Genomic DNA, 22301 nt, shown 5'->3' on the forward strand with positions numbered 1-22301 from the left:
GCCTCGGGGGCGGGGGTGAGGCTCTGACTCACACATTCTCAATGCCTGAGCCCAGCCTGCCAGGACCTGGGCAGACCCTGACCGCTTTCCGGGGAAGATCTTGAGGAGAAACTGAAGCATCTTGTGCCCCAGTCTTGCCCTCTCTTCCCAAAGGCCCCAGGTTCCAGACTGAAGCCATCATCTGCTCAGCAATGTTTATTCATTTCTTCTGTGGTGGGGGTGGGGGGGGATGGGGGAGAATGCCTCCCTTTTCATGCTACTGTCCCTCCTACCCCAGGCTCTGTCTTTCTCTGTTGGGGGAAAGTCTTGATGCTCACAGGCCTGGTCTGGAGGAAAAGCAGGGCAGCTGTTCCCTTCATGAGGGTGTTGATCTCCGCCGTTGTGGGGGAGAAGCAGCGTGGGCAGGTACATGGTCTGCCGGCCCTCAGGGCTCCATTATTTCCCCAGCTGGGGTTGCAGGGTAGTGGGAGGCAGGGGTGTCCCCCAGCCTCAGCAGCCTCAGAGCCTCAGGGATCAGGTTTCCAGGGTAGCGCCAGAGAAGCAGTTCAGAGCAAGGGCTCCTGGAAGAGGAAGTGACAGCGAGGGCATAGGGCTGAGGGTGGCCTGGCAGAGCCGCCTCCTACCAGGTTCAGGTCCCCCGGGGCTCCCTCTACCTTCTAAGGAGCCAAGAGGAGGAGAAACGACAGAGGTTGGCTAGAAGCTAAAAATAGCAGGATGAGGCAAGGCCTGGAGGCTGGCTCCCAGGAGGTGTGATCCTCCAGAAGGCCCGGTCAGCGGATAGCGGACAGTGGATGGGGCTTACCTGAGTCCGGGCAGAGCGGGGGAGAATGCCAGGGGGGGGCTGCAGTAAGGGTGGTCATTATGCAGGCTGAGCTGAGAGAAGCGGGTGGCCATATTCTCCTCAGACAGGAACTGCTTGCGCTGGGGCTCCCTGGGGAGAGACCAGGAGGCAGGTAGGCTGGGCTATGCCGAGGGGAGGCAGGCTGATGGGGACCTGAGTTGCCAGAGGTCTTGTTGGGAGTCCCTCCCTGTCCCCAGACTCACTGCTCCTCCTTCAGGCGCCGTTTGGTGCTCAGGGGCACAGCTCCTCGGAGGGGGGAGCTAGGGAGAAAAGAGAGCCAGGTGCACCCCACCCTCTTGGCCCCATGCCAGGATCTGCCAGCCTGAGCCAGGAACGTCTGCCAGGAATCCCCCAGCCCATGTCTCATGATGCCTAAGTCACCCCCACTCTCTGGAAGTCTCCAAACCTGACTCAGCTCCTGCCCAAGTCCTGCTGATTTGCCCCACTGTGTGTCATCTTGCAGACGAGCCCTGAGCCCCCCGCCAAAGCTCTTGCGCCCCTGGGCGAGGCCCACCTGGGACCCCCCATACACACCTCGCGTCCAGGCTTCGAGGCAGCCCCGAGTCGCGTTGGGCCCGACTCGGGGAGCCACGCTCCAGGGGCTGCTGAAGGATCATTGGAGTTCGGGGTCCTGGGGCAGAGGGTGGGATGCGGGCGGCAGAGGCGGAGCTCCGGGGGCGTGGCCACACGCGGGAGGTGTGGCTTTAGGCGGTCTCAGCAGCGAGATTCCGCGCGGCACGGAAGACGGGTGGCGCGCGGCTGGAAGGCGGGTCTGCTCGGCGGGGTGGGGGAGGGGATCCGGCGTGGCGGGGCGGCGGTGGGCGCCTCTTAGTGTCGGGGGCCCGGGAGGTCTTCGCGGCGTTCACCCCTGCTCCTGGGGCTCCGGTGGCACGCGGCGACCGCCTGCCGGCCGAACCTGCCGGCGGTACTGGACCAGTGGGACGCCGGGAAGGTAAACCGCTCCAGAACACGTCCGGACCCGTGAGGCTGTGTCGCGCGGAGCACTCTGGGATTTGTAGTTCTCGAGATGGAGCGAGCTGTGCCGCCCACGGTGCCTCTGGGTCAGGTGAGGCGGACGTGATGCGCGGTGCATTCTGGGGTTTGTAGTCTATGCCCAGTTCAGAAGGGGAGAGCAAGGAGTCCTTCCCTGAACCGTTTTCCTTTTTTTTTAAAAAAACTATTTTGCTTAAAGTACGGTCATGAGGAATATAGAAAGGACTCTTAGAACTCAACAAGACAACCCAATTTTATTATTGTTGTTCATCCTCACACGAGGATATTTTTTCCATAGATTAGAGAGAGTGGAAGGGGGTAAGGAGGGTGGGGGCAGAGAGAGAAACAAACACCCATGAGAGAGAGACACATCAATTGGTTGCCTCCCGCAGGCGCCCCAACCCGGCCGGGGATGGAACCTGTAACCCAGGCATGTGCCCTTGATCAGGAATTGAACCCCGGACCCTTTAGTCCGCAGGCCGACGCTCTAACCACTGAACACACTGGCAGGGCAAGTTTTAAAATTTTATCTTTATTGTTGAAAGTATTCCAGATGTCCCCTTTTTCTCCCCATTGACCCCCTCCACCCTGCACCTGCTCACCTTCCCCAGGCCTTCACTGTACTGTTGTCCTGAACCCTGTTTTGCGCGGGCTGGTGGTAGGACTTGGACTCTGACCCCTGGGCAGAAGAGTAAGCCAGAAATACCTCGTGGGCCTAACATGAAAGCCAGAGGGTAGGGCTTAGGAAGTAGTACGTTATTCTTTATTGGGGTAATGGAGCCACATTTTGTGCACTTTTAACAAGGCAACCCGTTGTGAAGCTCTTTATATACAGTAGCTCATGCAATCTTTATATATATATATATATATATATATATATATATATATATATATATATATATTTTATTGATTTTTAGAGAGGAAGGGAGAAGGAGAGAGAGATAGAAACATCAATGATGAGAGAGAATCATTGATTGGCTGCCTCCTGCACGCCCCCCCACCGGGAATCGAACCCGCAACCCAGGCATGTGCCCTTGGCCGGAATCGAACCTGTGACCCTTCAGTCCACAGGCCGATGCTCTATCCACTGAGCCAAACCAGCCAGGGCAGCTCGTACAATCTTGACAGAATCTCCCCTGAGCTCCATTTAACAATTAAGGAAACTTGGAAGAGAGCCTTGGTGCTTGCTCAAGGTCCTTCTAGGCACCTTGCATCAACTCTCCCCTTCCTTCCTTCCTCACCCTCTTGGAGCCACCCCTGGGACTTTGTGGGCAGATGCCTGCTTAGGGGGCCTCAGTGGAGGTCTGAGAAGTATGGGCAGCCGCTGAACTGGCGGTAGGGAGACCAGGAAGGAGTCTACAGATTGGAGTTCCCAGACAGCTTCCGCCCGCCTCTCCCCACAGATGGAGGTGTTTCAGGCCCTGCAGCGGTTGCACATGACCATCTTCTCCCAGTGTTTTTCACCCTGCGGGAAGTTCCTGGCGGCTGGGAACAATTATGGGCAGATCGCCATCTTCAGGTACCCTGGCCTCTGCTCGCCAACACCCATTGGCTCTGGTATGTGGCCTTCCTAGGACTGATGCCCCCAGCTTCCGACTCAGACACTCTCTCCCCTCCGCCTGCAGCTTGTCTGCTGCTTTGAGCTCCGAGGCCAAAGAGGAAAGTAAGAAGCCCATCGTGACCTTCCAAGGTGGGTGGCAGCCATCGAGTTTGGCTTCGGGGACCCCAAGGTGAAGGAGGGGAGCAGGATAGAGTCACTCAGGTTCTGCATTTCCATTTAGCCCACGATGGGCCTGTCTACAGCATGGTCTCCACGGATCGACATCTGTTCAGCGCTGGGGACGGGGAGGTGAAGGCCTGGCTTTGGGCAGAGATCCTCAAGAAGGTAAGGAGTGTGGAGCTGCGGGGCAGGGGCACTCGGGCACCCAGCCCCAGAGAGAACCTTTGAGGTCACCCAGTGCTTCTCTCCCTGAAGGGCTGTAAGGAGCTATGGTGTCGTCAGCCCCCGTACAGGTAAGCCAGGGCCTCGTGGGCAGAGGGCACGTGAGGGTGCAGATGCGGCCTCGCCAGAGCTGACCCTGCTGTCTCTCCTCCAGGACCAGCCTGGAAGTGCCTGAGATCAACGCTTTGCTTCTCGTCCCCAAGGTCTGAGCCTTTTGTGGCTAGGGCTCTACCCTGCCGTTTCTGGCCCAAACGAACACTTCCCCGATCCCTGTCCTTATTTGACACTGACGGGTGACCCCACCCCATCTCCCCCTGCAGGAGAATGCCCTCATCTTGGCAGGGGGGGACTGCCAGCTGCATACGATGGACCTAGAGACGGGGGCCTTCACGGTGAGAGGGCCCTGGAGCGGGCGGGAGGGGGAGGCATTCTTTCCGGATCCCATTCTGACACTGCGCCTCTCCCTGCAGCGGGCCCTCCGGGGCCACACAGACTACATCCACTGCCTGGCGCTGAGGGACCGGAACCCTGAGGTGCTGTCTGGCGGCGAGGATGGGACCGTGCGGCTTTGGGGTAAGGGGGTGACTAGTTGGAGAGGAAGGTGGTGATGAGGAAGGCTGGGGTGGGGTGAGTGGGGTACCTCTCATGGTTTTCCCTCACAGATCTGCGCATGGCCAAGGAGGTCCAGACAATTGAGGTCTACAAGCATGAGGTGAGGGCATGCCCCCCCCACACCCTGTCCTCCCTTCTCCCTGGGCATCTCCTGTGCCTTGACCTCCTCCTCTCCTCCCCTCCTCCCTCCCAGGAGTGCTCCAGGCCCCACAATGGGCGCTGGATCGGATGCTTGGCAACCGACTCCGACTGGATGGTGAGCCAGGCAAAGTGCAAGATGGGTGGCAGCTCCGGGCCCTCCCAGCTGAGAGCCCGTGGCTTATGGTGGCGGGGGACCCTCACCTCTCTGCCAGGTTTGTGGAGGAGGCCCAGCACTCACCCTCTGGCACCTACGATCCTCCACACCCACCACCATCTTCCCCATGTGGGCACCACAGAAGCATGTCACCTTCTACCAGGACCTGGTGAGGCGCGCTGCTGTGACTTTGCCACCCCTGCCTGGTTCCTGTCTCTTAGTTCCTGACCCTGAAACCCTCTGCCTGCTCTCCACAGATTCTGTCAGCTGGCCAGGGCCCCTGCGTCAACCAGTGGCAACTGAGTGGGGAGCTGAAGGCCCAGGTGCCGGGTTCCTCCCCAGGGCTGCTCAGCCTCAGTCTGAACCAGCAGCCAGCAGCACCGGAGTGCAAGGTGAGTCCCGCAAGGAGCTGTGGGGTCCTGGGAGGCCAGGGGTGTGGGTAGCTCAGTCGCCCCCCTCTTGCCTCCAGGTGCTGACAGCTGCAGGCAACAGCTGCCGGGTGGATGTTTTCACCAATCTGGGCTATCGGGCCTTCTCCCTGTCCTTCTGACCTCCCGAAGCTGGTGGGGCTGGAGCAGAGGACCTGGAAGAGGCCCTAAGCCCACCCTCTCAGGCAGGGAGAGGGCCTGGGGCCTCAGCGAGCAGGGGTCGGAACTGTTTTTTCTTTTCACAAAATAAAATTTCAGGCTTTTCTTCCCTATGCTTTCTTTTCAAGAATGAAGACTAAGTCGGTGCAATGAATTATATATTACTATCTGATCTGATACATAAATAACCACCCCCACCCCTTCCCCGGAGCTTGCCAGGGGCAGGGGGCCTGGTGCCCTGGTGCTTAGAAAAGACCTATATAGATTCAAAAAATAGACAGCTCTGCCCCACCTGCCCCCCACCACCGACCTGGGGCCCCTGACCCTCAAAGCTGGGGCCTGCTCCCCGGGAGCCCCTGCCCAGCTTTCCTGGGTTGGGAGGGTACCAGTCCCCTTTGGAAGGCAGTCTGGGCCCTGTCGCTCCACTGCCCAGAAGAGGAAAGTGAGCCAGAGATGGCAGGGCAGGCCCCTTGGACGGCCCTCAGGTCCTTCGGAAGAGGCTGCTGAAGAAGCCGGCATGCCCAGGGCGCCCGCGCAGGGAGAAGCGCGGTGCTGGGCGACTTGGCGCGGACCCAGCCGCGCTCAGCTCCTTCTGGCGCTGGGAGCGCAGCTGCTGCCCGATCACCACTTGCATGTCGTCCTGCGGGGAGGTCAGCGGGGCGGGAGGAGCCGGTCAGCGCGCGGGCCCCGCCCCAAGCCCCGCCCCTCGGGCCCCGCCCTTTACCTGCCAGGCCTCCAGCTCTTGCGTCAGCGCCACCTTCTGGCGGATGGTGCGAAGCAGCTCCCGGGAGAGGGAGTCCCGCTCCAGAGAGACGCGGCTGAGCTCCAGGGACAGTTCCAGGGCCCTGCAAGCGGCAGGGGCAGAGAGCTAGTTAGAGGGCGAGCAGGGGAGCGGGAGTGGGGGGGTGGAGGGGTGGGCGGGGCCTCCTGGACACCGGCGGGAGTGGGACCCGTAACACCGAAACCAAGGAGGTCAGAGGGCCCCTAGGTCGGAGTGGGGAAAATTAGAACCCATGTCCCCGGTGAGGCCTAGCAGAACCGGAGTGCCCTGCTGGGGAGGTGGTGAACGGCAGAGGCAGGCTCACTTGTTCACAGCCGTTTCCCTGTCCGAGAGGGCGCAGCTCAGGGCCTCCTCGGGGTCCTCCTGTTCCCGCAGCTCCTTCTGCCTCTGCAGCTCCTCCCGCAGCAACTGGAGCTCTGCCCGCTGAAGCGCGATCTGCAGGCAGGGAAGGAGGCAGAGAGGCAAGTAGGCCTCCGGGTTTCCAAGCCCTTGCTCTCCTTGGCAGCCTGGGCTTTCAACTCTCCCACCGCCCTTCCCTTGCCTGCTCCACAAACACCCCAGGCAGCTGTGGCCCTGTGCTGGAGATGAATCTTCTGAGCCCCCAGGCTGGTGTGGGGCTACTTGGATGGTATAAACCTGCAGGAAGGGTGCATGGAGAAGCATTGGGAGGTGGGACTAAGGGGGCAGTGCATCCAGGAAGTCATCCTGGAGGAGGTGGCAAACAGGCTGACCTTTTTTTAAAAATACCAAGTATATCCCCCCCTTTTTTTAGGGAGGGAGGGAGAGGGGGAGAGAGAGAGAAACTTCAGTGTGAGCGAGATACATTGACTGGTTGCCTCCCCTATAGTATGGACTGATAGGGGCCAGGGATTGAACCTGCAACCCAGGAATGTGCCTTTGACCTGGAATCGAACCCACTACCTTTTAGTGCACAGGCCAGCGCTATAATCACTGAGCAGAACTGGCCAGGGCCAGGCAGGCTCTTCAAGCATGGCTGCAAGTTTGTTGGGATGAAGGATTAACCAGGTAGAGGGCCATTACTGGAAAAAGGCCGAGTTATAGATGGAAAGAGAAACACATTGAGAAGGGCCCTACACCCAGCACTATGTGCTCCTCCCCACCTCATCCCGCAGCTGGGCCACTTCCATCTCCTTCTCCTCCAGCATCTCTCCTGGGCTCAGGGACGCTCTCTTTACGGGAGGCTCCAAGCTCTCCTCCTGGGTCTCCGGGGACAGAGTGGTCTGTTCACCAAAGAAATTAGTCAGTGAGGTGTTGAACCTCGTGGGAAAAGGAAGCGGGGTGGAGTCTGCAGCCCTCCTGGATGGCTGCGGGGCTTCCAGCTCACCGGGGCGTCTCTGTGTCCATCTGCGTTCTGGTTCTGGTTCTGGTCGCTGTCCAGGCTGTGGGCCAGCTCTGACTGCAGCGAGGCCCCCGATGTGTCGGCGTCCTGCAGGCGTGACTCCTCCTCCAGCTCCGAAACCCGCCGCTGCAGCCTCCGCAGGGTACTCAGGGCCTCCCTGGCCTCGGAGCGCGCGCATTCCAGCTGTGCACGTACCGACGGACAAGCGAAGGCGGTCAGCCAGGCGAACCCGCCAGGCATCCCGCGGCTGGCCCATAGAGGGCGCTGGCGTGCCGCGGAGGGCCAGGCAGCCCCGCGCGTCTGCGCATCCCATTTATAGGTGCCTGCTCCCCCACTCCTGGGTCTCCAGGCGGCAATTGGGTGGTGCACTTCCCCTTACCAATTTCCTCCCCTATAAATCAGGGTGCGGATAGGCGCCTGGGTTTTACAGTTTTCCATCCTTCCCTCCAGCCACACCCCAGAGAGCCCGGCCCTGTCTTTGAACAGTCAGCCTTCTAACTGCTATCATCCAGCATTTCCTGAGCCTTCCTGCTAAGCCAGCAGTGCTGGGCTCAGTGCCTCACACCCCCAACAAAGCTCTACACCATTACTATCCCGTCCCTCAGCTTGGGAAACAGGCTGGGTATTTCGCAATATAAGAAGAGATCCTGGGATAAGAACCCAGAAAATTTGACCCTGAAGCGCTGCCTCTTTTCATTCCCTTTTCGCCAACTCTACCGCCTCAGACCTGGTCCATGTCCCCACCATCTCTGGCCTGAGCTCTAGCCTCAACCTCTTCCTGACCTCCCAGCTGCTTGGTTCTGATGCATTCTAGGCGTGTGCCACCCTGGCATTCTAGGCGTGTGCCACCCTGGCATTCTAGGAGTGTGCCACCCTGGCATTCTAGGCGTGTGCCACCCCTGCTTAATTCCCTCCCATGGCCCCACTTGTCCTTGGGCTAATGCTTATGCTCTCGTGGCCCCGCTGCTGGGCTCCCATTGACCCAGCTCTGGCCTCATCTCCCGGGAAGACCTGAGACAGTGGCCAAGGCCAGCTGGATGCACCCACACATCCCACCCCCACTGGTCACCTCCAAGCTGTGCTCCCGCCTCTCTCGCCGCAGTAGCAACAGCTCCTCGTGGGTTGCCTGTAGCCTGCCCTGGCCCTTGTCCACCTCCTCACGCAGTCCTCGGATCTGGGCCTCCAGGTCCTGCCGGCGACTCTGCAGCATCTGGTTCTAGGGAAAGGCCTCAGCTGGAGGGGAGGTGCTGGGCTAGCTCCGGATTGCCCCCAGCCCAGCTTTCCTGGCTCCACAGGCCCCCAGCCCTAGCTGGCACTCACCTCCCCCTGCAGACTTTCCAGTCGTGTCCTCAGCTCTGCCCTGGCCAGGGCCTGGGCCTGGCACTGCCCCCGAAGGCCATCTAGTTCCTTCTGAAGCTCCTGCTCAGTCTGGGAGGCCTGGTGGTGGTGGTTGGGGGCGAGAGGGGAACAGTGGAGCCCTCAGGCGGCCAAAGCCTCAACACCAATCCCAGGGCACCCACCCCCCAACTGGGACCCAGGAACCTGGATGGGTTAGGGCTGTCCCACCTGGGCCAACTGCTGGCTGAGCCGCAGGTTCTGCTCACTGAGTTCCCTGAGGGCCTGGGCTCGTTCCCGTCCACTGTCCTGCTGCTCTGAGCGTTGCTCTCCAAGCTGGGCCCGCAGGGCCTCCACGTCCCCCTCCAGCTCCACAGCCCTGGCCTCCCACTCAGCTCCCCGGGCGGCCAGGCCCCGGCGGAGCTCGTGATTCTCCTGCTGCAGCCGCTGTGGGGCCAGGACAGAAGGTCAGAGAGAGGGAGAGATGAGATGTACAAACACGAGAGCCCCAGACCGAGAAACAGACCTAAAGAGTTTGAGGGAGTCTGAGGCAGGGAGGGAGCGGGCAGAGAGCAAAAGGCAGATTCAGAGAAAAGGAGAGCAGGGTGGGGCACAGTAGAGAGACGTTTCCAGGCCCGACAGGAGGGGCTGACCACCCCGCTCCGGCCATGAGGTGGGGCTCCCTGATGCCCACTCACCTCTGGCTGCTGCCTGGACTTCTGGACCCGATGTTGCAGGCGCCGTTTCTGGCGCCTGAGTCTGGCAGAATTGAAGCCCCGACCCATAGTCTCACACAACTAGGGGCTCTGGAGGTTGAGCTTCTGCACAGCCTCTGCTCAGCCCCTCTCCCCCAGCTCCTCCCAGCCAGCTCCCTCTAATTAACCCTGGCCAGCCCCTCCTGGGCCCCACGTCTCTGCCCGCCCTCTCCCAAACCTGCCCAGCGAGTGGGAGGGCAAGCCTGGCACACCCAGATACCCAGCGTGGGGAGGCCGGCAAGTCAGCCCCACTCTCTAATTATCGAAGCGGGAAAGTGCTGCCAGCCACAGTTGCTACAGTTATTAGCAGTACTCCTGCCAGGCCGTGTGCGACTTCATTTAATCCACTGGAGTTAGAATCGTTAACGTCCTCATTTTACAAACGAGAACACAGGCTCAGAGAGGTAAGATGCCTTGCCAAGGACACAGTGAATTAGTGGAGCAGGGATCCCAGCCCAGGCAGCCGGGTTTTTAACCCAACACTGTGGGGGCAACACTTCTCCAGGATTAAGCCCACAGGATTGGGGTCCAATGGTCTTGGCTGGTGCTCAGCTCTGCTGCTGCTTTGTGGTCAGGCAAGTCCCTTAATATCACCATGTCCCATCCATCCATCCATCCATCCATCCATCCATCCATCCATCCAATATTGCCTGAGCTCCTCCTGTTCTGGGGTCTGGCTGTCGGCAGCAAGCCAGAGCACAGCGTTCCCTGCCTCAAACAGCTTGCGTCCAGAGGTCTTGGGCAGATAGACACGTGCTTGAACTAGGTGTTTTGGAGGGACAGTAAAGGCTGTAAAGAAACCCTGGAAAGTAATGAAGAGCAGGGTAGGGTGGAGGCTCCCTAGGTAGGAAGTGATGTTTGAATGGACTCCTGCAGGGCAAGAAGGAAAAGGGCTAAATGCAAGGAACAGTAAGTGCAAAGGCCCTGAGGGAACCAACTCGGGCTACTCAAGGAAGTGAAAAGAGCCCTCCCCCGCCACCCCACCAGTAGGAGGGGTGGTAAGCTGAGCTCAGGTTGGGGAAGCCGCCCGGGAGCACTTTTAGGCTCTGGTGAGGAGTTTCGATTTCAGTCTAAATGTGATGAAGAACCTTTGGGAGAATCTGAGCAAGGACTGGAATGATCTGATTTGTAATTTTTGAAGATCCCTCTGGCTGCCCCATAGGCAGGTGCGCTCCAGGGAGCAAGAGGAGAAGCTGGGGACCGGTGAAGAGGTGGCTGCCGTGTCTGGGGCAGAGACAATCGAGGCTGTGACCAGATGGGAGGCTGCAGAAATGGTAAGGGGGCAGCCTCAGGATCCTGTTTAGCAGAATCAATAGGGCTTGCAGGCGTGGTAGAGGAGGTCATGGAGATGCCCAGGGTCTGGTCCTGAGGTGGAAGATGGGTGGGCACAGTGGGTGATGGGTCATAATGAGGAGTGCCACTTATGTGGAGAGGTGCAGGGAGGTAAGCTACTCAGGTTGGGCTCGGGGCAGCCATTGGGGCTGATGACATGATCCCGGAATGAGGGGTGCCCAGGGTGTTCAGGGGCCAGATGTGACCTTGGGTGACAGTGTGGCTGACAACAGAAGCTGGGCAGAGGAAGGAATTGTTCCTACCGCAAAGGTGGAGCGAGAACTGAGAGATGGTGCATGGAAAGTGCTTAGCCCAGAGCCCGGCGGGGAGGGGGTTCCCAGGAACTCGGCTGGGTTGCTCTAGACCAGGGGTCCTCAAACTACGGCCCGCGGGCCACATGCAAATACAAATACTGTTTTGCTTTTTACTTCAAAATAAGATATGTGCAGTGTGCATAGGAATTTGTTCATAGTTTTTTTTAAACTATAGTCTGGCCCTCCAACGGTCTGAGGGACAGTGAACTGGCCCCCTGTTTAAAAAGTTTGAGGACCCCTGCACTATACTACTGAGGAGGTGGACCCAAGATTCAGAGAGGGCCAGCAGCTTGCCCAGGGTCACACAGTCAGGCCGGGGATCTGATTCCAGGTCTTGACTTGTCCTCAGAGCCCATGTTCAAACAACACTGCCAGGGGGACTGGGCCCAGCCCCGAATTATTCCCGAAGCACCCCCCTGCCTGGCTTTCCACCCCTGCTCACCTGCCCTCCATCTGCCCCCCCTGCCCCCTGCCTGCCACCCCTGCCGCCAGCTCACTTCCTCACGCTCAGAGTGCTGGGCGCTGAGCGTCTCCAGCTGCCGCTGCAGCTCCTCGTTGCGCTCCAGAAGCATCTTGCCGAGTTCTGCAGCCAACAGCAAGTCTTTCTCCTTCTGCTGCAGCTGCAGGGCCAGGTCCTCGGGCTCCTGGGGCCCTGGGCCCCCTCCCAGGAACGAGTCCCGCCGCTCCAGCACGAAGGGGAAGAAGCCCTCGTCACAGCTTGGGGAGGCGCCGCCAGAGAGCAGCCCCACCGGGAAGCTTGGCCCTTCTGGGGAGTTCATGGTGCTGCAGTGTCTGGGGGGACAGGTAGGTCTGTGGCACAGGTGGCGGCAGGACACTCTACTCTGCAGCCTGGGGCTTGACAGCTCTCCCTCCCCCTCCCCCGCCTCCCCCCCCCCTCAGGGCCTGGCCCTCCCTTAATTCTTCACCTGTCCGCCAGCCCTCCCAGTCTTTCAGGCAGGGCCTCCCTGTACCATGAAGGGTTAATGATCCGTGTCTTGGCCACTCAGCTCAGTTAATGTCCCCAGGGTAAACTGAGGCAGGGAGAAGCAGGAAATGAATGGGCTGCCTTCTGCCTCTAGCAGACATTCTCTGCCCCCGACTTGTCCCAGTGCCAACACTCCCTGCCTCCCTCTTCCTAGATTCCAGATGGATTCTGGTTCCCAGCCTCTCACCGTCCGGGAGACTTCCCAGAACCCAGGTTCCGAGGGACGAAGGCCTCGGGGGAGAGTCCAGACCCTTTTCCTTCCAAGAACACAGGGCCTTGGGAACGGAGGTGTCCTGACCCTCAGCCCCCAGCAGTCCAGCCCCTCCTCTCCAGGAGCCCAGGTGCCCACCCAGCTCCGGGGGCCTCAGATGCTCGCCCAGGTGTCCTGGCCCCGTTCTCCCATTTTCTCAGGAGTCAGGTGTTTGGCTCCTCACCCCTCAGAACTCGGGTGCCCAGACGCTCGGCCAGCCGTGTCTCTCTGGAGTGTAGGCACCAGCCTTGTTCCCCAGGCCCGGGCAGGGCGAGGTAACAGGTTGTGCCAGCCACACTGCCCTGCCAATCCCGGTTCCTGTTTACTCCCCAGCGCGCCCTGGGGACAGGCGCTGGCGGCACTCCCCTAGGGCCTCCCAGGGCCCAGCAGTTCAGGGCTCCAGAGGGAGGGGGCACAGGGGGCTTCCCTGGGGTAACCCCCAACACACACCCCTGTCCCTCCCTCTACTCCCCTCACCAGGCGTCCCAGCCCAGGGATCCCAGCAGTCCCAGGCCAGCTGCCCTCAGGCTGCGCCCAGGGTCTCCCTGGCATGGCCCCCGCAGCCCGGCCTGCTCTGGGGATTCCGGGGCGCCCCTTCCTCCCTCCCCGTACCTCAACCCAGGCAGCAGGGCCCATAGTCCCTCGAACCCCCAGCCCAGGTGTCAGGGGTGGGAAGCCCAGCCACCGCCTTCCTTGCAGCCTGCGCCCTGTGCTTCCCGGCCCCAGGAGTCCGGCGGGTGCCTCCAGCCCCGAGCCAACCACACCAGCCCGCCCCGGCGCTGTCCAGCCTGAAGCTCGGAGGGCCCCGGTCCCCCGGTCCTCAGCGCCCCCTAGGCTCTCACCCGACGATGCCGGGATCCCGCCGAGACCCCTGCCGTCCGATCCCTTCTTCCGGAGGCGGCGCCAGGTGCACAGGTGTGGGGCGGTGCCGTGGGCGGGGCTGGGGCGCCCCCTGGTGACCAGAATGGCCAGGCGGGGCCCAAGGAAAGTCACCTCAACCCAGGGCAGAGGCACTGACCATCTTGCTCCTGTCAGGAACAACAGGGCCCCTTAACTGAGCACCTACTGTGTGCAGACTCTGCGCTGAGCATCCATGTCAGCTCCTTTCCCCCCACAACTGCCCTGTGGGATAGAAAAGAATTTGTTTATATATTTTTCTTTATTTTTCAATTACAGTTGACATACACTATTATATTAGTTGTACATAGTGATTTAGATACCTTACCAAGTGTTCCCTCCAGTAATTCTATTCCCCACCTGGCAACATTCATAGTAGTTACAATATTATTGACTATGCTCCCTACACTCTACTTTATTTACATCCCCATGACTATTTTTACTTTATTATTATTATTATTTTTTAAACAAGGCCACCAAAAATTTGGTTGCCTCCCATGACTATATATATAGGAATTGAACCCAGGACCCTTCAGTCCACAGGCTGATGCCCTGAGCCAAACTAGCAAGGGCTCCCACGACTATTTTTAAAACAAATGTGTGTTTTTTTGCCCAGCCAGTGTGGCTCAGTGGTTGAGTGTTGACCTATGAGCCAGGAGGTCACTGTTCGATTTCCAGTCAGGGCACATGCCCAGGTTTTAGGCTCGATCCCCAGGGTGGGGCATGCAGGAGGCGGCCAATCAGTGATTCTTTCTCATTATAGATGTTTCTCTCTCTTCTTCCCCCCCTCCCTTCTTCTCTGAAATTAATAAAAATATTTTTTAAATGAATGTTTTCATTGATTTTAGAGAGAGAGGAAGGGAAAGGGAGAAACATCAGTGTTGATTGACTGGTTACCTCCTGCACACCCCCAGCCAGGGATCAAGTTCAAAACCCCGACACGTGCCCTGACCAGGAATTGAACCTGTGACCTCTTGGTGCATGGGTTAATGCTCAACCCCTGAGCCACATGCTGGGCATATTTTTTTAAATTATTAGAAGTATGTTTTTATTGATTTTAGAGAGAGAAGAAAGAAGAAGAGAGAAAGAGAGATAGAAACATCAGTCAGCTGCCTCCTGTACACCTCCCACTGAGAATCAATCCTGCAAGCCAGACATGTGCCCTGACAGGGAATTGAATCGGTGACCTCCTGGGACAATGCTCAACCAACTGAGCCACACCGGCCAGGGCTCTCTGATTTATTGATGATAGCCATTCTGACAAGTGTGAGTCGATAGCTCGTTGTGGTTTGGGATGGGAAATCATTAACAATTATAATAACAAACCTAACACACATTAAGCACTCTGCGAAGTCAGCTCTTTTATAGGCGCAAATGCACAACTTATTTACTTTTGTGACATCCTAATGAAACAGGAACTGCCATTACCTCCATCTTATTGATGAGGGTGCTGAGGCGCAGGGAGGGTCTGACTTGCTTGGGGTCCCATGGACAGACCTTGAACGTGACCTGCAGCAGTGTGACTTTAGGGTGGGTGCTCGTACACTGCTTTCCGTGCTGCAGGGGAGGACAGCTAGAGTGACTTGCCTGTGTGGTCCCCAGCTTGGTGCTCTCAGTTCCCAGGCTGCGTAGAGCTGGGAGCTGTGCTCTCCAGTCAGGGACAGAGGCCTTCGAATGGAGACTGGAGCACATATGTAATACCCTTTGTAATACTTTAAGCAATAAATAAATAAATAAAAGTAATAATAATAACAAAAAAAAATGGAGACTGGAGGATCCAGGGCTGGGTTCCACGGTCCAGCCCAGTGCAGCCTGGGCATGTAGGTGATGTCCTAGCTGTGGCCTGGTGGCTCATCTCAAGTCTCCTCAAACTTCCAGGCTCCCTGAGTTCCTGTAACGGGGACTCCTGGCCCGCTGAGCAGTGACAAACGGAGGGCTGGGAGCAGCGGTGTGCTGGTACCTATTTAACAGCAGGCGTCTGGGGGAAAAGAAAGCCTGGATTTGTTGCATTTGCCAGTTTCTGTGGTGTAAATACTCCCTCCCCAGCTGATTGCAGGCAAGGCTACCAACATGACACCGTTGAAGGTGAAGATGGGTGGAGGTGTGCATACGCAGCTTTGCCTGTCAGTACCAGTGGGTCCTGTGTCCCTCTGGCTGGGGGGTGAGGATGCCTGAGTCATGGGGAACATCAATCAGTTGCCTCCTGGATCCTAGAAAATAAGAAGATGGGAGCTGGGACTACTGATTTGTGGGAAAATGGGTGCAAAGACTCCTTGTCCCAGTGGTAGAAGAGGAGGGGTGGTTTAGGTGCCGGAACTCCTGGGCCCTGGGGTTGGGACAGGTTTCCTGCCACTATGGAGTAGAAGGGCCAGTTCTTTGCAAAAGGGTCTGGGAGCTCTATTGCCTAGCAAAGCTGCCATGTGCTCCCGTGGCATCTGTGGTGACAGCCTGGTGGACTTTGCAGGGCTGACCCCGTCTAAATGCCAGGGTCACCATGGGTTCAACCCATACTCACCCACCCTCACATTTCCCCGAGTCCTCCTCCTGTCAGGCAGGAGGCGGGGCTCATCTGGAGATGAAATGGTTAAGGCCTGCCTCCCAAGAGATTCACAGCCCACCCCGGAGCTGGAACAGGTCTCAACCCATAAACCAAACATGAGCCAATAAAGCAGGACAGCCAAGGAGCGTGGCTCGTGGGCGCTACATCGTATAACCTCAGTCCAGATCCCAGTTTGGCCACTTCTCAGCTGCGCATGCCTGTGTCGTTCAGCTGATTAATCTCTGCCACCCTCAGTTTCACCGTCTGTGAAATGGGTGTGACAACTTCCACCTCGTAGAGTTGTGAGGATTAAATGAGGTTGAAGTACAAGCACTTAGGCCGTGCTAGTGATCCTCAGCCTCGCCGCGACGGTGACTCACCACGCACATTATGATGTGTTTTATCCTCATAACACTTTGATGTGTTCATACCCTCCAAGAAGGAAACCAGCTCGGGGAGGTGGAGTGGTTGGCCTGTGCCTACATGGTAGACCCTTACGTGGCTCCTTATCCATTTAACCTGATGTTTCCAAGTTGTTGTTTTTTCTCAACTTAAAAAGAAAAATCAGCTTTATTAAGGTGGGTATTTGTTTTCTAGAGCTGCTGTAACAAATTACTAAACAACAAAAGTTTGCTGTCTCTTCGTTCCGGAGACCAAACCAAAATTAAGGTGTGGGCAGGGTTGGTTCCTTACAGATGCTCCTAAGATGAAGTCTAGTCTATGCCTCTCTCCCAGTGTCTGGGGCTGCCAGCAACCCCTGACATTTCTTGGCTTGTAGACATATCACTCCAATCTCTGCCTCCATTTTCACTTCCCCTTGGTCTTCTCCGTGTCCCTGGGTCGCATATGGCTCCCTACTTTCTCTTATAAGGACACAGTGATTAGATTTAGGGCCCATCCTAAATCCAGATTGATGTCATCTGGAGACTTAACTTACATCTGCAAAGACACTCCCACCCCTTTTAAAAAAATACATTTATTGATTTCAGAGAGGAAGGGAGAGGGAGAGAGAGACAGAAACATCAATGATGAGAGAGAATCATTGATCGGCTGCCTCCCACACAGGCCCTACTGGGGATCCAGCCCGCAACCGCAACCTGGGCATATGCCCTGACCAGAATCGAACCAGAGACCTCCTGGTTCCTGGGCCCACACTCAACTGCTGAGCCACACCTGGCTGGGCAAGACCACTGTTTTTTTAAAAAGTATTTTTTATTGATTTTTTTTCTTTTTAGAGAGAGAGGAAGGGAGAGGGAGAAAGAGAAACATCAATATGAGAGTGAGACTTCCATCGGCTGCCCCTTACATGCCCCATACTGGGGATCGAGCTTGCAACCTTGGCATGTGCCCTGACCCGGAATCAAACTGGCGACCTGTCAGTGCACGGGATGACGCCAAGGCAAAGACCCTCTTTTTAAATAACGTCACATTCTCGGGAACTGGAGGTTAGGACTTGGACTTGTATTTTTTGGAGACACAATTCAACCTACTCCAATGAATAATTTTTATATAATAAAGTTAAGCAATTTTAAGTGTTTCGTTTGTTGAGCTTTGGAGAAGTATATGCAGTTACGTAACTGCCACCACAATCATGATATGGAACACATTTTTAAAAAAAACAGCCATGATAGCCCTGGTCGGTTTGGCTCAGTGTATAGAGCGTCAGCCTGTGGACTGAAGGGTCCCGGGTTCAATTCTGGTCAAGGGCACATGCCCGGGTTGCGGGCTCGATCCCCAGTAGGGGGTGTGCAGGAAGCAGCCAATCAATGATTCTCTCTCATCATTGATGTTTCTATCTCTCTTTCCCTCTCCCTTCTTCTCTGAAATGGATAAAAAAATATACATTTTTGAAAAAAACAGCTAATAGTCAATTTATTTAAAAGGTTGATTTGAACATCTGCAATGGTGACTTTAACCTTGCCTCCTGGCTCAATGCTGGTGGAAGTAACCTGATAGCAATCTCAGAGGGACTGTCAGTCAATGATCCACTTGTGGATCCTCATCTGAAAACAACCCCAAGTGTTAGAACCTTCCCCACAGGGAGTTTGTCTTGTAGTGATTCCCAGAGTCTTGGCAGACAGACACCCGAACTGGTCCTTACAGTTTGAGATTCTTTTCCTTCTCGCCCCTGATCAAGTCAGCACACCCCTCCCAAGATTGTACACTGCGGCTGGTGAGGGTAATTCTAATTCGGCGAATCGCACTCTGGTTCTGTGGGTGTCTTTCAGCCTCTTTAAAAGCCGTGGCTGCGGTGCAGCTCGCTGACCCACTTGTTCTGTGAGAGCAAACAGCGGTGAGTCAGGAACGGGAGTGGGCGGAGGACCGGAGCTCGCTGCAGTGGCCGCGGCGTCTTCCTCAAAGAGATACAGAGACTTTCATCACCACAGAAGTTCCTCATCACCCTCTGCTGTCAATTTCCCTCTCACCCCAGCCTCTGGTGATCACTGATCTGCTTTCTGTCACTGTCGTCTTTTCCAGAATGCTCTCTGAATAGAATCACAGATAGTATGGGGTCTTTTGTGCCTGCATTATAAGCGTCTTTGGTAAGCTTCACATCATGCTTCTGAGATACATCTGTGTTGTATGTCTCAGTGGCATCAATAGGTTTGAGAAGCTTCACACCTAAGGAAAGGTTGCAGGGAGAACGTGATGAATAGCTTCCCCGCAGGCTCACAACTGTGAACATTTTGCCGCATTTGCTTTCTCTCTCTCTCTCACGCTGCACACGCAGGCACACGTTTTGCCAAACCATTGGCTGCTTCAGCTTCTCACTCAGCATCTCCTGACGACACATATGTTCTCCTGCAGAAGCACATACTATTATCACATGTGACAAACTGGACATTGGTAAAATGCTGTAGATGCAATAATCTTTTTACTGTTTATTACAGGAATGCCCTTTTTATTTATTATTTTTATTTTTAGATTTTTTTTTAAATTGATTTCAGAGAGGGAGAGAGAGAGATAGAAACATCAATGATAAGAGAAAGTCATTGATCGACTGCCTCCTACACACCCCCTACTGGGGACTGAGCTCACAACTGGGGCATGTGCCCTGACTAGGAATCCAACCAGTGACCTCCTGGTTCATAGGTTGATGCTCAACCACTGAGCCACGCCGGCCAGGCAGGAATGCCCTTTTTAAATGATTTTTTTTTTTTTTAATCCAGGAGAAGTTCAAAGATCACATATTGCATCTAGCTGTCATTTCTCTTCAGTCCCTTTTAATCTAAAGTAGTCCCTGTGTCTTCTTATGTGTCTTTTATGATACTGACTTTTTAATTTTTTAAAAGAATCCAGGCAGCTGTTTTCCAGAAGGTTTCTGAGATTTATCCAGGATGATGCATTTGGATTTTGTTTGTCCCTAATAACTGTATGACATTTCATCCCATGTGTATCCTGACTTTATGCCTCCACTCTCCTATCAATGAACACTGCTGGCACTTTCCCAACATTCTAATGCACATCGTTTGTACACATATTTCCATGGGCACCTTGGTGGGCGTTTCATGCTACCATCCATCTAGAAGTGGAGTCGTGGGGAGAGCTGTTCCCATGATCGCTTGCTGTGTAATAACCATACCACAACTTAGAGGCTAAAAGCAACAATTTGGTTCTGAGGATTGGCTGGTTCTGCGGGGGGTCTTGCTGCTGGGACCTCATGCAGTTGCAGGTAAATGGTGGCCTGGGCTGGAGTCATCCGTCGGTTCCTCTGCTCTCACGTCCGATGCCTGGGCTGAATGGCTGTGTGAGCTGGGGCCAGACAGCGTTTCTCTCTCCACGCAGCCCCTGCCTGTGGCCTGCGTGGATTTCCTCACAGTTTGACGATCCCAGACGTCTGACATGGCAACTGACCTCCCCCAAAGAGAGGTTCCAAGAAGCTGCAAGTCTTCAGATGCAACCTGGAGGCCCCAGAACCACCACTTCCATGGCATTCCACCGGCTCAAGGGGAGAGGACTAGATTTCATCTCTTAATGGAAGGAGTAGCAAAGAATTTGCAGCCATCTTTTATCTACCACAGAGGCTATGCTCTTCAGCTTTATTAAATATTGCCAAACTGGTTTCCAAAGTGTAGGTACTAATTTACACTCTGTAATAAAGAGTCTGACTCCATTTTTGATGTTTGGTTGCTAACAGACTTAAAGCCCCATGCGTCCTCCCTCGCCTTGGGCTGCACAGCTAGGCAGGCTGAAAAGAAGGCCTTGCTGCTGAGGGAAACTGAAATTGGGAAAGCCCTGGCAGTGTGGAGGGGCCCTCAGCCCAGCTCCCTCCCTAACCACTATAAAAACCCCTCTTTGCCTTTTCAAGACATTTCAGACAAGCCCTGCTCCCCACGAAAACCTATCGTGTGAGTAATCCAGCTCATCATATTCTCTTGGTGTGAGTGGCCTCAAAAGTCTCCACATCTGAACCAAATTTTGTGGGGAGGGTTGATTCCATTGTGGAGCAACAAAATACACTCCTGTCAGCACAGTGTGGATTTCATCTGGCCTACCCCTGCCCAATACTTGGCATCACCAGACTTTGTAATTTTTGTCAATCTGATGACAAACATGATGTGAGATAATAGAGAAAAAATATATATTTATATTGGTCTCTGACCCCATTTCCTGGCCCAGGACTCTTAAAACACTTGTGCTATAAGAAATGAGGTTTGCGTTACCATTGGCATGAGAAAAGTGGGATTTTCTAGTACAGCTCTGGCTCATAGAAACATATGGATTGGAGGGGAAACACCAGAGATTGCTGCCTTGCGCAACCACTTCAAAAATACAACTAAAAGACGGAACGGACATCATCCAGAACCACAGGAAGGCTGGCTGAGTGGAAATTCTACAACTAGAAGGAAAGAGAAAAGTATACTGAGACTCAGAGGAGGTGAGGTGCGGAAGTAAAATACAGAGGTACAGAGGTGCATGCGGAGAGGGTTGGCGGCTGAGGACATGGTTGTCTTTTTCAATCGGGAGGGAGTCTCAAGCTCTGAGCTCCAGTTCCGGACGAGTCTCTGGGGACCTAGACTCATATGGGAGAAACTGGGCTGTCTGGCAACGGTCGGAACTCGAGGGCAGCTTTCTCTCGGGGGTGCTTGCAGCTATTGCCAGTACACTGAGAAGCAGGGCCTCTGAGGGCAGGACAGAGAGCAGCCATAACTGCTCACTCCACCCTGTTGATCCCCTGGGACCCTGCCCTGCTGAAGCTGTTCAAGGAGGCTTTTGCATATGAAAGGCCTGGCCCTTTGAAATCTGATAATTACCTAACAAACTGCAGCTGACCCAAGGCCCCAGGGCAACTTGCATTGCATCACAGCTGGCTCCTGCTGGATAGCCTCAGGCAGAGGCTAGATTAGCACCTCCTTAGAGATCCAGGAGCCAGTGTACCCAGTGGTCAGAGAGGGACCATTCAGATTACAACTCCTCAGATCCATAAGGGACACACTCAGGGGGCAGACTCAGTGAGCACCAAAGCCCCACTGAAGCAAGTCTTGCCCCATAAGGGTGTCTCCAGCACAGAAGTTCTCCCACTGCAGACACAGCTGATTCTCACAGCCAATTGGCCTGGAGGTCAATTCCTCCCAGTGATACCTACAACAATCAAGGTTTAACTACAACAAGACTGTGCACAAAGCCCACAAAGGGGTGCACCAAGAGTGTCGACCTCCGGTAATTGGGGAGGCTGAGCCACTGGGTCCTATAGGACACCCAGCACAGAAAGCTACTCTATCGACACAGCGAAGCATAAAAAAATGTGAGACAAAGAAACAGGACACAAATGACAGAAATGGAGGAAAGCAAACTACTGGATATAGAGTTCAAAACCACGGTTATAAGGTTTTTCAAGAATTTTCTAGAAATCGCCGATAAACTTAATGAGACCCTCAAGAAATCTAATGAGACCCTCGAGGTTGTGATAAAGGACCAACTGGAAGTTAAGCACACACTGACTGAAATAAAGAATATTATACAGACCCCCAACAGCAGACTAGAGGATCCCAAGAATCAAGTCAAAGATTTGAAATATGAAGAAGCAAAAAACACCCAACCGGAAAAGCAAAATGAAAAAGGAATCCAAAAATACGAAGATAGCGTAAGGAGCCTCTGGGACAGCTTCAAGTGTACCAACATCAGAATTATAGGGGTGCCAGAAGAAGAGAGAGAGCAAGATATTGAAAACCTATTTGAAGAAATAATGACAGAAAACTTCCCCTACCTGGTGAAAGAAATAGACTTACAAGTCCAGGAAGCACAGAGAACCCCAAACAAAAGAAATCCAAAGAGGACCACACCAAGACACATCATCATTAAAATGCCAAGATCAAAAGACAAAGAGAGAATCATTTATTTATTTATTTATTTATTTATTTATTTATTTTTTAAATATATTTTATTGATTTTTTACAGAGAGGAAGGGAGAGAGATAGAGAGTCAGAAACATCGATGAGAGAGAAACATCGACCAGCCGCCTCCTGCACATCCCCCACCGGG

The 22301-nt window shown here is 55.1% G+C and overlaps 3 protein-coding genes and 1 pseudogene across 16 annotated transcripts; 1 reads left to right on the top strand and 3 right to left on the bottom strand.

Moving 5' to 3' along the window:
• Positions 1-180: 180 nt before the first annotated feature.
• HCFC1R1 (host cell factor C1 regulator 1) lies at positions 181-1825 on the bottom strand. 2 transcript variants are annotated; one of them, XM_059692877.1, is made up of 4 exons: positions 1376-1825; positions 1045-1101; positions 803-931; positions 181-560 (listed from the first exon to the last, which is right to left on the bottom strand). In XM_059692877.1, exons 1-4 carry the CDS (start codon positions 1456-1458, stop codon positions 425-427), a joined length of 405 nt encoding a protein of 134 aa, XP_059548860.1. In that variant the 5' UTR covers positions 1459-1825; the 3' UTR covers positions 181-424. The 2 variants fall into 2 exon arrangements, with proteins under 2 accessions (XP_059548860.1, XP_059548862.1); XM_059692879.1 differs by lacking the exon at positions 1045-1101 and having other exon boundaries at positions 1376-1822.
• THOC6 (THO complex subunit 6) lies at positions 1768-5376 on the top strand. 10 transcript variants are annotated; one of them, XM_059692851.1, is made up of 13 exons: positions 1768-1907; positions 3238-3353; positions 3460-3524; positions 3616-3719; positions 3810-3847; positions 3931-3979; positions 4097-4168; positions 4247-4349; positions 4439-4488; positions 4582-4644; positions 4742-4852; positions 4941-5075; positions 5153-5376. In XM_059692851.1, the coding sequence occupies exons 1-13, from the start codon at positions 1869-1871 to the stop codon at positions 5231-5233; spliced, it is 1026 nt and encodes a 341-aa protein (XP_059548834.1). In that variant the 5' UTR covers positions 1768-1868; the 3' UTR covers positions 5234-5376. The 10 variants fall into 10 exon arrangements, with proteins under 10 accessions (XP_059548834.1, XP_059548832.1, XP_059548833.1 ...); XM_059692849.1 differs by having other exon boundaries at positions 4742-5075; XM_059692850.1 differs by having other exon boundaries at positions 4097-4349; positions 4439-4644.
• BICDL2 (BICD family like cargo adaptor 2) lies at positions 2729-13346 on the bottom strand. 4 transcript variants are annotated; one of them, XM_059692837.1, is made up of 10 exons: positions 13225-13346; positions 11645-11939; positions 8978-9193; positions 8732-8848; positions 8481-8621; positions 7397-7594; positions 7173-7292; positions 6356-6486; positions 5995-6115; positions 2729-5910 (listed from the first exon to the last, which is right to left on the bottom strand). In XM_059692837.1, the coding sequence occupies exons 2-10, from the start codon at positions 11924-11926 to the stop codon at positions 5752-5754; spliced, it is 1485 nt and encodes a 494-aa protein (XP_059548820.1). In that variant the 5' UTR covers positions 11927-11939; positions 13225-13346; the 3' UTR covers positions 2729-5751. The 4 variants fall into 4 exon arrangements, with proteins under 4 accessions (XP_059548820.1, XP_059548818.1, XP_059548819.1 ...); XM_059692835.1 differs by having other exon boundaries at positions 8481-8627; XM_059692836.1 differs by lacking the exon at positions 13225-13346 and adding an exon at positions 12567-12931 and having other exon boundaries at positions 8481-8627.
• A 4000-nt stretch (positions 13347-17346) lies between these two features.
• On the bottom strand, positions 17347-18597 carry LOC132232576 (small ribosomal subunit protein uS10-like; annotated as a pseudogene).
• Between the last annotated feature and the right edge of the window lie 3704 nt (positions 18598-22301).

This window comes from Myotis daubentonii, chromosome 4 (genome assembly GCF_963259705.1).
Source record: "Myotis daubentonii chromosome 4, mMyoDau2.1, whole genome shotgun sequence".
Taxonomy (NCBI): Eukaryota; Metazoa; Chordata; class Mammalia; order Chiroptera; family Vespertilionidae; genus Myotis; species Myotis daubentonii.